Raw genomic sequence first — 14,272 nt, 5'->3', positions numbered from 1 at the left:
CCTGATGGATATACCCTGTAATTATTATATAATGCCCTTCTTCATCTCTTGTTACAGCCTTTAATTTAAAGTCTACTTTGTCTGATATAAGTATGGCTACTCCAGCTTTCTTTTGGCTTCCAGTAGCATGATAAATAGTTCTCCATCCCCTCACTCTCAATCTAAAGGTGTCCTCAGATCTAAATTGAGTCTCTTGTAGACAGCAAATAGATGGGTCTTGTTTTTTTATCCATTCTGATATCCTATGTCTTTTGGCTGGCGCATTTAATCCATTTACATTCAGTGTTATTATAGAAAGATACGGGTTTAGAGTCATTGTGATGTCTGTATGTTTTATGCTTGTAGCGATGTCTCTGGTACTTTGCCTCACAGGATCCCCCTTAGGATCTCTTGTAGGGCTGGTTTCGTGGTGACAAATTCCTTCAGTTTTTGTTTGTTTGGGAAGACCTTTATCTCTCCTTCTATTCTAAATGACAGACTTGCTGGATAAAGGATTCTCGGCTGCATATTTTTTCTGTTTAGCACACTGAAGATATCGTGCCAAGCCTTTCTGGCCTGCCAAGTTTCAAAGGAGAGATCAGTCACGAGTCTTATAGGTCTCCCTTTATATGTGAGGGCACGTTTATCCCTTGCTGCTTTCAGAATTTTCTCTTTATCCTTGTATTTTGCCAGTTTCACTATGATATGTCGTGCAGAAGATCGATTCAAGTTACGTCTGAAGGGAGTTCTCTGTGCCTCTTGGATTTCAATGCCTTTTTCCTTCCCCAGTTCAGGGAAGTTCTCAGCTATAATTTCTTCAAGTACCCCTTCAGCACCTTTCCCTCTCTCTTCCTCCTCTGGGATACCAATTATGCGTATATTATTTCTTTTTAGTGTATCACTTAGTTCTCTAATTTTCCCCTCATACTCCTGGATTTTTTTATCTCTCTTTCTTTCAGCTTCCTCTTTCTCCATAACTTTATCTTCTAGTTCACCTATTCTCTCCTCTGCCTCTTCAATCCGAGCCGTCGTGGTTTCCATTTTGTTTTGCATTTCGTTTAAAGCGTTTTTCAGCTCCTCGTGACTGTTCCTTAGTCCCTTGATCTCTGTCGCAAGAGATTCTCTGCTGTCCTGTATACTGTTTTCAAGCCCACGGATTAATTTTATGACTGTTATTCTAAATTCACTTTCTGTTATATTATTTAAATCCTTTTTGATCAGTTCATTAGCTGTTATTTCCTGGAGATTCTTCTGAGGGGAATTCTTCCGTTTGGTCATTTTGGATAGTCCCTGGAGTGGTGAGGACCTGCAGGGCACTTCCCCCGTGCTGTGGTGTATAACTGGAGTTGGTGGGCGGGGCCGCAGTCCGACCTGATGTCTGCCCCCAGCCCACCGCTGGGGCCACAGTCAGACTGGTGTGTGCCTTCTCTTCCCCTCTCCTAGGTGCGGGATTCACTGTGGGGTGGCATGGCCTGTCTGGGCTACTTGCACACTGCCAGGCTTGTGGTGCTGGGGATCTGGCGTATTAGCTGGGGTGGGTAGGCAAGGTGCACGGGGGCAGGAGGGGCAGGCTTAGCTCGCTTCTCCTTAGGTGATCCACTTCAGGAGGGGCCCTGTGGCAGCAGGAGGGAGTCAGATCCGCTGCCGGAGGTTTGGCTCCGCAGAAGCACAGAGTTGGGTGTTTGCTCGGAGTGAGCAAGTTCCCTGGCAGGAACTGGTTCTCTTTGGGATTTTGGCTGGGGGATGGGCGAGGGAGATGGCGCTTGCGAGCTCCTTTGTTCCCCGCCAAGCTGAGCTCTGCCGTCCGGGGGCTCAGCAGCTCTCCCTCCCTTTGTCCTCCAGCCTTCCCGCTTTCTGAGCAGAGCTGTTAACTTATGACCTCCCAGACGCTAAGTCGCGCTTGCTGTCGGAACACAGTCCGTCCGGCCCCTCCGCTTTTGCCAGCCAGACTCGGGGGCTCCGCTTGGCCGGCGAGCCGCCCCTCCGCCCCGGCTCCCTCCCGCCAGTCCGTGGAGCACGCACCGCCTCGCCGCCCTTCCTCCCCTCTTCCGTGGGCCTCTCGTCTGCGCTTGGCTCCGGAAACTCCGTTCTGCTAATCCTCTGGCGGTTTTCTGGGTTCTTTAGGCAGGTGTAGGTGGAATCTAAGTGATCAGCAGGACGCGCGGTGAGCCCAGCGTCCTCTTACGCCGCCATCTTCCGGAACTCCCCCCAGTCATTCATTACTTTGTATTGTCAAATAATATTCCATTGTATGAATCTACCACATGTATTTACCCATTTATCAGTTGATGGGCATTTGGGTTGTTTCCACACTTTGGCTGTTACAAATAATGCTACTACGAAATATCTGTGTACAAGTTTTATAGAAGAAAGTGTATTTTCATTTCTCTTGGGTATATACATGGTTGTGGAATTTCTGGATCATCTGGCAACTCTTTGCACAACATTTTTTTAGTAACTGTCAAATTGTTTCCAAAATGGCTGTATTGTTGTACAGTCCCACCAGCAGCATATGAGTATCCAGATTCCACATTCTTGCCAACATTTATTATTTTTGAGATTTTTTTTTTGATGGCCTATCAAGTGGGTCTGTAGTGGTGTCTCACTGTAGTTCTGTCACTTTCCTAATAACTAATGATATCAATGGGAAAGAATAGTCTTTTCAATAAATGATGCTAGGACCCAGATGTTCACAGGCAAAAAATTAAATTGAACCCTTGACCTCACACCATATAAAAAATTAACTCAGAGTGGATCCTAGATCTAAATGTAAGAGCTAAAACTATAAAACTCTTAGAAAAAACACAGGAGTAAATTTTTATGATCTTGGGTTAGGTAATGTTTTCTTAGATACAACACCAAAAGCATGAGCAACAACAACAAAAAATACAAATAAACTGGACTACATCAAAATCTAAAATGTTGTGTTGTAAATAATACCATCAAGACAGTCAAAAGACAACTCAAAGAACAAAAGAAAGTATTTGCAAAGCATATATCTGATAAGGGACTAGTATTCAGAATATACTGTTCAAAGAACTCTTACAATTCAATAATACAAAGATACATAATCCAATTACAAATGGGCAAAGAATTTGAACATAAATTTTTCCAAAGAAGATATACAAATGACCAATAAGCACATGAAAAATGTGTATGTAGAGATGAAGAAACTCAGATCCAGTTAATATAAATGACATACTTCAAGTTAGTCAGGTGGTTAGTGGCCAGTAAGGTCTAATCTTTTATAGAAAAACTGCTAACGGCCTTGAATACAGAACGACCTGGGTTTGTATCTAAGAGTTTACTTACACACCTAATCTCTTTGAGCCTTAGTTCCTTCATGTATAGCAAAACCTATTCCATAGGGTTATTGTGAAAGTTTAATGAGCTAATATAATATCCCTAACATAGAGCCTTGCATCTAATAAGCTATTATTATTATTATATTTCATTATCCTAAGTACCCCTAGCATAAGAAATCAATGGTATTTAAGTATGAAGCCACGTATATGTCTCTGGTGGTGTATCCTCTGCTAGAATACCTGTGATCTCATCAGGGCATCCATCTATGTCTCAGCCTTGAAGCGTACTGGCAACCCCAGCATTTGGCCTGGAACCCTCAATAAAGGATCTCTCATTTCCAAAGACAATCCGTTCCAGTAGAGAACAGTGGTTAAGTCACATTGCTAGTGTTTGACTCCTGGATTCCTCACTTGCTTGCTAAAATTATACACATTATTTACCATCCCTAAATTTCACGCAATGTGGATAATAGTAATAATAATCACAGCCACCTCATAAATTGCCATGAAGTGCAAATAAGATCATCCATAGGAGAGTACCTAGTACAGTGCCTGGCATGTGGCGTGAATTTAATAACTGCAGGTATCATTGTCATCACCAGTATCACTGTCATCATTATCACCATCATCATTATCTCACCTGGCAAGCCTGATTTTGTTCTTATTCTTTAATTAATAGTTAATTAAACAGTATTTTATTTCTATTCTTTTTTGTGAGTCAAGGACATGATTCATCCTTGAACTTCCAAAAAGAGGATACCAGATCAAGAATCCTGTGAAATTTCACCCAATTTAAATCCTTGGCTTCAAGTAATTAGAAAAAAGTCTCTCCCCAACTTGAAGACTGTTAACGTGCAGTACGAGCATAATCACCACTTTATTTAAACAATATTGTGAAAGATCCAGGGCAACATGGGCATTAAGAGAGGTCGAATGGAGCAAATCTAGGAGCTATTTCTGGTGAAAGCACAGAAAGAGGAGGAAGTGGGGAGGGAGTCTTCATCTGTCCAAAGCAGAAATTACTATAAACTGGGGAACTACAGGTGACAAGTTTCATACATCAAACTTGTTTTGAGAACCTTCCATGTAAAAGGCACTGAGGTGGAAGAGAGGGTAATTAAAAAATAAATACAAGAACCCCCCAGAAAGGGATCATTTGCTTGGGGAGATAAAACATGTTAACGGCTATAGCATGAGACAGATGCAGATAGATGTCATGAAAACAATACAAGGGAAATTATGTGAGGATACAAGAAAGGACTGATCACTTACGCCCAGATTGCAAAGAGCAGCTCACACTATATGCTGTCCTTCAATGATGCATCTGATGAAAGTCCCCACCTCCTTGATGGTTGTAGGAAATCCTGTGGTACCTTCTACTACCTTTATTATGATTGTGAGAAGACATCCATTCTCCCTGCTCACTGGTGAAAGGCAGAATAAGAGCACAGACTCAGGAGCTGAACTGTCTGTGTTCAAATTGCATATTAATTGTGGGACCTTGGTCAGTTCACTTAACCATGCTCTGCCTTAGTTTCCACTTCTTTAAAATGTGGATAAAAACAGCAGCTATCCACAAGGCTGCTGTGAGCATGAAAGGAAATAATATAAGTGCTTACACCAGTGTGTAGCACACAGTCAAAGCTACGTATTGCCTAATGCTACACTGCTGGCTTTCATCACTGCCATCACAGGGGCATGCACATATGAGGCATTCAGAAGGATGTGAATATGTGCTGAATGACTATAAACGAAAACACAAAAAGAAAATGTGGCAACTGAGAAGAGAAGATGGAGCCAGGTTTTGTAAGTCTGAAGAGCTAACTTTGAAAACACTCTGCTTGAGAAGCATTTCCTTTCATGTAGAGGAGGACTTGGATATCCTGTTCCATGTCAATTCTAAAAACCAGTAGTCACTGTGGGAAAATAACTTTGTAGTATTTAATAGTGTTTTATATTAAGTGGGGGAAAAGTTTACTCCCTTTAAATGTTCTAGGAGCAAAGCAATTCATTAAAAAGGGGGACTAGAGTGTATTATGCTAAGCAAAACACGTCAGTCAGAGAAAGAAAAATACCATATGATTTCACTCACACGTGGAATTTAAGAAACAGAACAAATGAACATAGGGGAAGGGAAGGAAAAATAAAACAAGATAAAAACAGAGAGGGAGGCAAACCATGAGAGACTCTTAATGATAGAGAATAAACTGAGGGCTGCTGGAGGGGAGGTAGGTAGGGGGATGGGCTAAATGGGTGGTGGACATTAAGGAGGGGGGCACTTGTAGGGATGAGCACTGGGTGTTATATGTAAGTGATGAATCACTAAATTCTATTCATGAAACCAATACTACACTATATGCAGTGTAGCATTTAATAAAATCTTGGGAGAAAAAAAAGGGGGGTGAGCTAAAATTTCAGGGCTAGAAAAAGACCTATTAACTGCCTTGGAGGATAAGAGCTATGATATCTAAAATGCAGCCAAATGCAGTGCAGCCCTCTACAGACCTAGCACAAACATCTTCCACATGTTCCTTCAAATTATTTCAGACAACTGGAAGCCAGTCATTTGTAAAGGAAGGTGGGAGGAATCACAGGGAGATATACCTGCTTCGGTTAAGGTGTCCAACTTAACTAAAAATTAAAGTCCTACTGCACAAAGCAGAGGTCAGGCTAATGTGATAAGCTTTCAGGCCTGTTTGATAATCCATTTTGTCCACAAGGCAATACAGAAGGGGTCTTTCTATATTTTTCATGCCAAGCAGCGTTCAAATGCAAGGCCACCAGTAGACTGCAAGATCAACTATCTACCAGCCCACACTCAAGGTTCTTTACAATTCCTACAACTTTAGGTTGAAATTCCCAAATAAGTCCAAAACCTTCAGGGAATAAAATATATAGCTGCATTACCCACATAGCTGAGATAATGTTTACCTGTGTTTAACTATGGAAACTTTTATAAAGACCATGAGACAGAACTTGTTCTTAAGAATACATCGTAACTCTTCTTAAATAGTGTCCTAAATGTAATTTAAAACTTTTCTCAAGGTCCAGGGATTATTAATAAGCAGCTGTCTCCTGAAGTGTGTCTGGCAAGTTATGACTGGCAGGAAAGGAGGGCCCCACTATGTATACAAAAGTTCCTGATCTCCTTTAGTGAAGGATACAAAAATGACTTAGTAAGTTAAGTCTCTAGACAGAGCAGAAATATATGGCAGCATTATCTCAACTTGGTCTTTCCCTGGACCCATGGCTCTCTAATGAGTGTAACTCCTCATGACACAGGGGACATCTTGTCTGAGCTGAGAACATATCTGAATTCCTGATATGGTACTTCTCTTTTATACCCAGGTATAATACCATCAGTATTTTCCTAAGTCTTTACTTGGACAACCTATGCTCTTCCATTCAGTAGAATGTTTACCAACATTGGGCTCTCAGGCTGCTGAACCAAACTTAGCACCAGCAATGTGCCATCTTCTCTGGGAGGAGAGAGTACAGGAAATGCCAGGTGGCCCTGCTTCCAGCTTCCTAGTGTCCTGGAAAGGCTTCCCTGCCAGGGACATAATCACAAATCCATTCTCTTTCATCTATTCTAAATTTCATGCTTGAGACTTCTAATCTTCTCTTGGCTGGGAATGATAGGTTTATTTTTAAAATTTCTAGAAATCAAGTCAATAGTTTCAATGAGAGTCTGAGGGCTCCTCCCATGCATTAAAATACATGCCTTTTGTAACATCTATTTGGACTGGTTATAGGTTCTCAGATAAGCTAGCTGGAAGCTGAGTTCAAGTGAATAAGATGCTACTGTGTTATTATTGCTAGGGTGCCTTGAGGGAGGATGGCATTTATTGAGTACCTTAAACATTTCATTTGCTTTGAATGTTCTTTTCCTTATATGGTTTACTCTTCGCTTCATTTGGGTCTCTGTTCACATATAGCCTTACCTGTGAGGCATTCCCTGGCCACCCTGTATAAAATAATTCCCCACTCCTGTCTTTCTCTAGACTCCATCCCCCTGATTTTTTTTTTTTAATCACAGCATTAATCGATACTTGGCATGCTATTTGTTTATTTCTGTCTCTTTCCATGAGAATGGCAGTCCTATGAAATAGCTGGCTTACCTGTTTTGCATTGGTGCTCTATAAATATTTGCTGAATGAATGAGAGAAGCATGGTTAAATACTTTAAATATCATGTCCTTTTAATCCTCTCCATCCTTCAAGTCATGTATTTCAAGTCTTTTTACATACAGGGAAACTGAGGCTAGTTACTCAATACATGGAGAGCATATGCGGTTAAGAGCACGAACCCTTGCACCAGACTGCCTGGGTTAGAGCACAGTTTGGTCACTTGCCCTCTCTGACACTGGGCAAGTCACCAAACCATTCTGGACCTGAGGCTTCTAATCTGTAAGTGGCAATAATAGTAACCATTGCCTTCTGAAATTGTTGTGAGGAGCTTAAATATATCTTAAACAGCTCATGGCTCATAGCAGGTACTAAACCAGAGTTAAATAAATACAATCTTAGCTGAGAAACACCTTATAAAAATTACTAACGTTCTCATTCTGCTTCTTACTCATAACAACTTCCTGATCATAACCCAGGTTTCTGGTTCATCTATCTATAAAAAGAGTGCAGATGTGGTTACTCTGGCCTGTGTGACACAATTATGCGTTTCTCATCATAAATGAATTACTCCGTGAGTGCTGTTTCATATAACAAAATCAGGGTTCTGAACCAACATCACTGAGGTCACAAGACACACCTTGTATAGTTACTTACTGACCTCCTAGCCACCTTCCACAAACAACACCCCAACTTTTAAATAAACTATCCATCACACAAGCTGTACAACTGAGAAAGAAGTGTCACTGCCTAGGAAATCTTTTCTCTGATCAGCAGAAAATGGTGACTACAGGTAGAAGAATATCCAGGCAAAAGGGAGTATTTTGCCAAACAAATGTCCCCACACCTGTCTGCTCCACACACTGTTTCAGAACAGCATATCGCTGCTTGTAGTAACAACCTGTAGTCCAGGTTTCACTGGAACCTGGACAGGGAAGGTTTCACCTCTCAAAAGCTCTCAGCCCTCCCTCAATGGCAGAGCCACTGCCAAAGCCACAAGCAGCCCGCGGTCACTCGGCAGCTTCCACGTGGCAACTCCCCCATGTTACCTTGCCCTGATGATCGTGTTTCATTTCCCAGCCCCTTGGCAGCTCCAGCTGTTTGTTGGCGAACATATTGAGGAATCCCACAAGATCTCGGTTATGCTGGTAGCGTTCAAAGTGGTGGGTGTCCCGCCGGACTTTGGTGATCATGTGCTTCAAACACGTATTGTTTGTAAACATGCGGTAGGCACTCTGGAGGAAAGAATGGAGAGCCCACGTTAACTGGCCTGGGACCCGCAAAAGGAACACACATGGTCCTCGAGGGCACATTTAGTCTTCCAGTGGGCATATCAGCTTCAACGTAACTCTGGACCCGCACATGGAAGCAGCAGGCTGAGAACAATATTTTGATGAAAATAAAATAGGAAGACTACAGAAAGTAAGGTATCTTCACTGATGAGGTCTCATTTTCTAAAGAACAAGAATGCTGTGGAGTCTCATTCTACAGGGGATGTTAGATCCTAAAGTTGGTCTTAGAAAAAAAGCACACAAATTCACATCATGTCAGACACAAATATACCACCTCACAGGGACCCCCCATCATAGCCAGTTTTTTGCTCTAGCACTGGAAGAGATCACTGGTCTTTGGGTGAGCGCCAGATGAAGCAGTTGGCATGCACTTAGCAGCCAAGTTGTATGGAAAAATGCTTGGCCACATATTTGAATATCAGGAGTCCATGCAAAGGGCTGAGTTGAGTTGCAGTCACTGAGACTCAAATCCAACTGAGACCACAAAAGATCAAAGTTTTTCATCTTACACCTTCTTTGAGGCAAAATCTCAGAGAATAGAATGGCAGGCTGAACTGCCTGGGCTGTATACATATTTTTTTTTTTCGTTCTCTATTTTTTCTGGGTGTGTGTGTGTGTGTGTGTGTGTGTATACATATATACATATATGGCTGAATTTATACAGTTGAAATGCATGTTTAATAAACTCCACCACACAAAAAAAGTGATTGTCTTGTGAAAAATGCTATATTCTTCATCTCTATGATACTTAAACAAGATTCCAAAAATTGACCATAAACCATGGCTATCAACATATAAGTCGACAAAGATTCATCACATAATATCATGTGCCAAGAAGTAGAAAAGGAGTAACTGTATGGAGCTATTTCCTTGAATTATCAGACAGAAGATGATATTCATGAAATTACAAGGTGGTGAATGACCTACTCTGAAATTCTATTCTTCTCAGATAGATTCAAAGGATTCTTCTTACCTTTAGCTTCCCAGGCCACTAGATTGAGTCTGGAGGCCTTCAGGCTTTACTTCATAGGTTCTGTTATTTATTTCATACACTAAGGTAGATCAAAACAAACCCCAAAGAAACCAGAATCTCTGGAAATAATTTCATTTTAATAAACATTTACTATCTTTGCTATACCCAGTACTGTGATAGTTATTGAAGATAAAAGATGAATGACAATGAGGTCAGTTAATATTGTTCTTGTCTGTCCAGGATCCCTCAAGATGTGTCATGTTCTGGTCAAAGCATTTTTGATGATGTGCATCCTTCTAGAGCTTTCTTATGTTTGGTACTTATCATAGAAGCTAGTGATGTTTGAAATGGAGGTTGCTCCCCAGCCCAGGCCCCTCAATCCCTGAATGACTACAGGGATCACAGAACCTTGATGACCCAATTGGGAATGACAAACAAACCTTTGTCCCCTTAAGCCACTGAGATTTGTTGGTTGCTATTATTGACATATAGCTTAAACTACATAAAATAACTTTTATATAGTTTTTCTGATTGACTCACCATCATGATATACTTTTTACTAAAATATTTTTTTCCTATCAAAACAAATGGAAGAAAGGAAGGAAGAGAGGGAGGGAAGAGAGGGAGGGAAGGAAGGAGGGAAGGAGGGAGGGAGGGAGGGAGGAAGGAAAGAAGGAAGGAAGGAAGGAAGGAAGGAAGGAAGGAAGGAAGGAAGGAAGGAAGGAAGGAAAGAAGGGAGGAAAGAAGGAAAGATGGAAGGCAGCGACAGAGGGAGATGGACCACACTGAACCATCCTCAAATATTAGTGCACTAACTCCTTGGTACACCTGAGTATAAAATACTTTGAGGTTGTATTTCAACCTGATAATCTAAATGAGAGGAGGCTTTGATGGCTGTGAGAAATTGTGAGGCTCAGAGCACAGAACACTGCCAACGCAGGCAAGTCTACACAGAGGCTCTGGGCAATTAGAGAGCATGAGAGAATAAGAAAGTGATACCATGAAAGCGGAGAAGGAGACTAATAAAAGAAGTTGGAGGTTGCCAGAGACAAACATTAGCTAACTAATAGTTTAGCCCGTGGCTGACCCTGTCTTGGTGTTTTATGCACAATCAGCAAGGCATCTGTTTTCTGCATTTGGCTTCTTGCCGCAGATGTATTTTCACGGAAGCCATTGCAAGCTTAGAGGCCTGAGACCATACTAGCTTGAGTGGTGGTCGGCAATGAGCTTTCAAGTCATACATCCTAATCAGTCTCTTTGGGGACAAATTATCATGGGATAATTCTGCCAGATAAATCGTTACATTACCTGTTGTTCTAAATAGGTATATCTCTTGGTCCCCCTCATTTCTTCCTCCCCGCTCTAATGTAAGTAAATAGGCCACATCCCGACTCTATCTAGAGCACCAGACCTGCTCCTCATTCTGCTGAAGAAAAGGAAAACTTCATTAGGGCAAGAAGTAGCGATTAGGTGAAAGAACCTCCTTCCCAAGCTGGAAGTAATTCCGGGGGCCACACAGCTCTTTCAGTTCAGGAGTCTTATGGCTGATCGTATAATTAATTATGTGTTTTCATTTTCCTCCTCTCCTCTCAGTAAGACATACAATAGAGGGCCAAGTTCAAGTGATCTGCTAAAAAAGCATCTATGAAAGTAAAATAAGTAAAAGAAAGATTTATTGGAAACTAGCAAACAATCTTTGGAACCATAGCTTTTTCAAGTCTGAATAACATGCGCAAGACTGTAAGTGTCTATATAAAACCCTTAAGGCAAATAGGAACATCCCTCCATACTGCTACATTTTTATAAAGAAACTATACACACACACACACACACACACACATACATGTGTAAATTTATTTATATATGTATTTATGTATATACACATGTGACATATATTTATACACATGTTATGTGTGTTTATATGTTTATATACATGTTTATTATATTTTTAATACATATTTCATTTTTAACATATACACTATTTTTTAATATATAGTTATACATATATAAGTAAATATATTTCAGAAAGAATAATTATACTCCATTTTATACAGAATTACACTGAAGATTCTAGCCACAGCCCTGTCACTCATGGACAGAGACAAAATCATTTAATCTCTGCCTCAGAGATTACATCTTTGCTCAACTGTAAAATGATTAATAATAACTACCTTGCTTTCTTCACAGGCATGTGAGGTTCAAATCCAATGAAACAAAGGATGTAAAACTGCTTTGAAGAGGTAAAAAATCACTATAAAAATACAGAGTAGAAGTAACTAAAGGAATATATAAGGGATTGTACGTATCATACGTATGTTATAACAGATGAATGATAGCAGTAAAATTGTTTTCTACTTTTGAGGTCTTTGAAGATCCTGGGCCAGCATCCCATTTTCTATTAACTAAAGAAGGTTTTCATAACCTTTCATTAATTATGTCATAAGCCCGGTGTTAAACCCCAAGGATACACACATGGGGATGAGCACAGCCCCATGATTCAAAAGGATGGTAAGGAACATTATAGGGAAAGGTGGGAGGAAGAGGTTCCCTGGAGGCAGAAAGGAGAGTTTGGAAATCGAAGGCCACAGTAGCAGTGAAAATACTGAAACACAGATAAAACTAGCAGAGCTAAGTATAAGAGGGGTCCCAAGACTTGAGAAACACTAAACAGGTGGGATTAGATTAAAAGAGTTTAGTCTTCCTGGAAGTGGACAACAAGAAAGCTGTGGGTTAAGAGAAAAGAGGCATTTCATTCTCCCTCTGTGGTCGGTGTTTCTGACTGAGTGAGGATCTTTCTGGTGTTTGGGTTGTTGTTTTGTTTTGGTCTTATAGAAAAAGATGGTAATGTGTAGAATGCAAAGAACGATCTCGTCTGGGAAGCTGCTGCATGTGGAGTCACGAGTAGCAAGGCGAGTTGGCAACTGCTAATTGTAGATGAAGCCCCTTTACATGATCTCTAAAGGATGCACTGTTTTCTTTTCCTTTCATGTGATTTAAAAGGTCCTCTTCAATTATTGCTTCTCTATTCCAAAATTCCTTTCTTAACCTTATTTTTGGTTGCTTCTTGTTTCCCGTGCAAGAAATGAACATCCAATGGCTGCGTGAATGATGAACTGAACTTATTTAGTGGAATTTTGTTAAAATAACATTCCTCAGAGCTTAATGTGTTTTGTTTAGTTAAGTGTGTTAAGGTATTAGAAGTGAAAAATATTGAGAGGGGTTGAGGGGAATGTTATTGCCATTTGGTGACAGAATAAGAACATTATATATAAATATTCATTTCTTATCAACCAACCACAATGCAAATAATAGTCAATCCTTTTTTTCTTTTTCTGGCAGGTTTCTTTCTTTCTTTAGTGTTATGGTGAACATATGTCTGGGATTACCTGGCCCAGTCTTGATTTCATCTAATTTGGTTCTTTTCAACAACACAGGCAAGTATATTAACTCTAAATAAAATCTCTTTCCTATTTTGTAAATCCTTCATCAAGAATAGGTACTCTGAATCCACACTTGAAAAATATCATCACTGCATCTATCGCAAATGTCTCTCATATTCACAAGGGCACAGATGTGAGCATTCGTATACCTTATTCACTAAACAAACTTTACTATGAATAAAATCAAGTAACATTGTTTCCATAAGATGTATGCTGGGATATGGAAATAGTTCTCATACATAGTCTGTCTCCACTTTAATCATAAGGGATCTTACATTGTTTTCATCTAGCTAAAGAGTAAAATGGAGGGAAAATTTAACTTATTCGGCAAAACTAACTGTAAACTATCAACTCATGTATTTTGCAATAGCAGGAATTCCTGACTTGTAAGAATATATTTATGTATTTTTGAATATTTTTTTCTCCATTAACTACCAAGAAGTTTAATTTTTTTTAATGTTTATTATTAATTCTTGAGAGAGTTAGAGAGACAGAGCATGAGTGGGGAGGGGCAGAGAGAAAGGGAGACACAGAATCTGAAGCAGGCTCCAGGCTCCGAGCTGTCAGTACAGAGCCCAATGTGAGGCTCAAACTCGTGAACCATGAGACATGACCTGAGCCGGAGTCGGATGCTCAACCGACTGAGTCCCCAGGCGCCCCTAACTACCAAGAAGTTTAGATGGTAGAGTTAATGTATTTCTACAGCTTACTAAAAGGAGAATAATAATTTTTGGCGTGTATGTTGGAAACATTATTCAGTTACATATAAGGAAACGTATTTACATCTGACATTAATTAGACAAACACAGGCATGCCAACTATAAAAGACATGACACTAATAACTAAATCTTGAGTTATCAGAGTTTGTTTATGAATACAATATTGGAAGAAATCTGATCACACCAGCAGAGGGCAGCAGTATATATCTTAAAGCAACCGCAATGCAAAATTTGAAAAAAAAAACTTTGTTTCTCAAGTTTTCCTTTAGAGTTATGACAATCATATGTCTACTTAATTTCATTATTTTCAATAAAAATTAAGTAAGTTACTGCTACATGAAATCTATTTTCATGAGTATTTTTCAACATAAATTGATTATCTTCAAATCATAAAAAGAATACTCCTTTTGTATGTTGAGCATTTTCAACAATATAAA

The 14,272-nt window shown here is 40.0% G+C and overlaps 1 protein-coding gene across 6 annotated transcripts in view; it reads right to left on the bottom strand.

Moving 5' to 3' along the window:
* HECW2 (HECT, C2 and WW domain containing E3 ubiquitin protein ligase 2) overlaps positions 1 to 14,272 on the bottom strand; it is a 376,253-nt gene that overhangs the window by 95,045 nt on the left and 266,936 nt on the right. For 5 of the 6 annotated variants that reach the window (XM_058710579.1, XM_058710563.1, XM_058710560.1 and 2 more), the window contains one exon: positions 8,461 to 8,646. The exons of the other annotated variant lie outside the window; for it this stretch is intronic. In XM_058710579.1, coding sequence (XP_058566562.1) covers positions 8,461 to 8,646 — 186 coding nt within the window. The remainder of the gene's footprint in view (positions 1 to 8,460; positions 8,647 to 14,272) is intronic. 6 annotated transcript variants of the gene reach the window in all.

This window comes from Neofelis nebulosa, chromosome 2 (genome assembly GCF_028018385.1).
Source record: "Neofelis nebulosa isolate mNeoNeb1 chromosome 2, mNeoNeb1.pri, whole genome shotgun sequence".
In the NCBI taxonomy this organism is placed as follows: Eukaryota; Metazoa; Chordata; class Mammalia; order Carnivora; family Felidae; genus Neofelis; species Neofelis nebulosa.
This window is presented reverse-complemented; position numbering and strand designations above follow the sequence as displayed.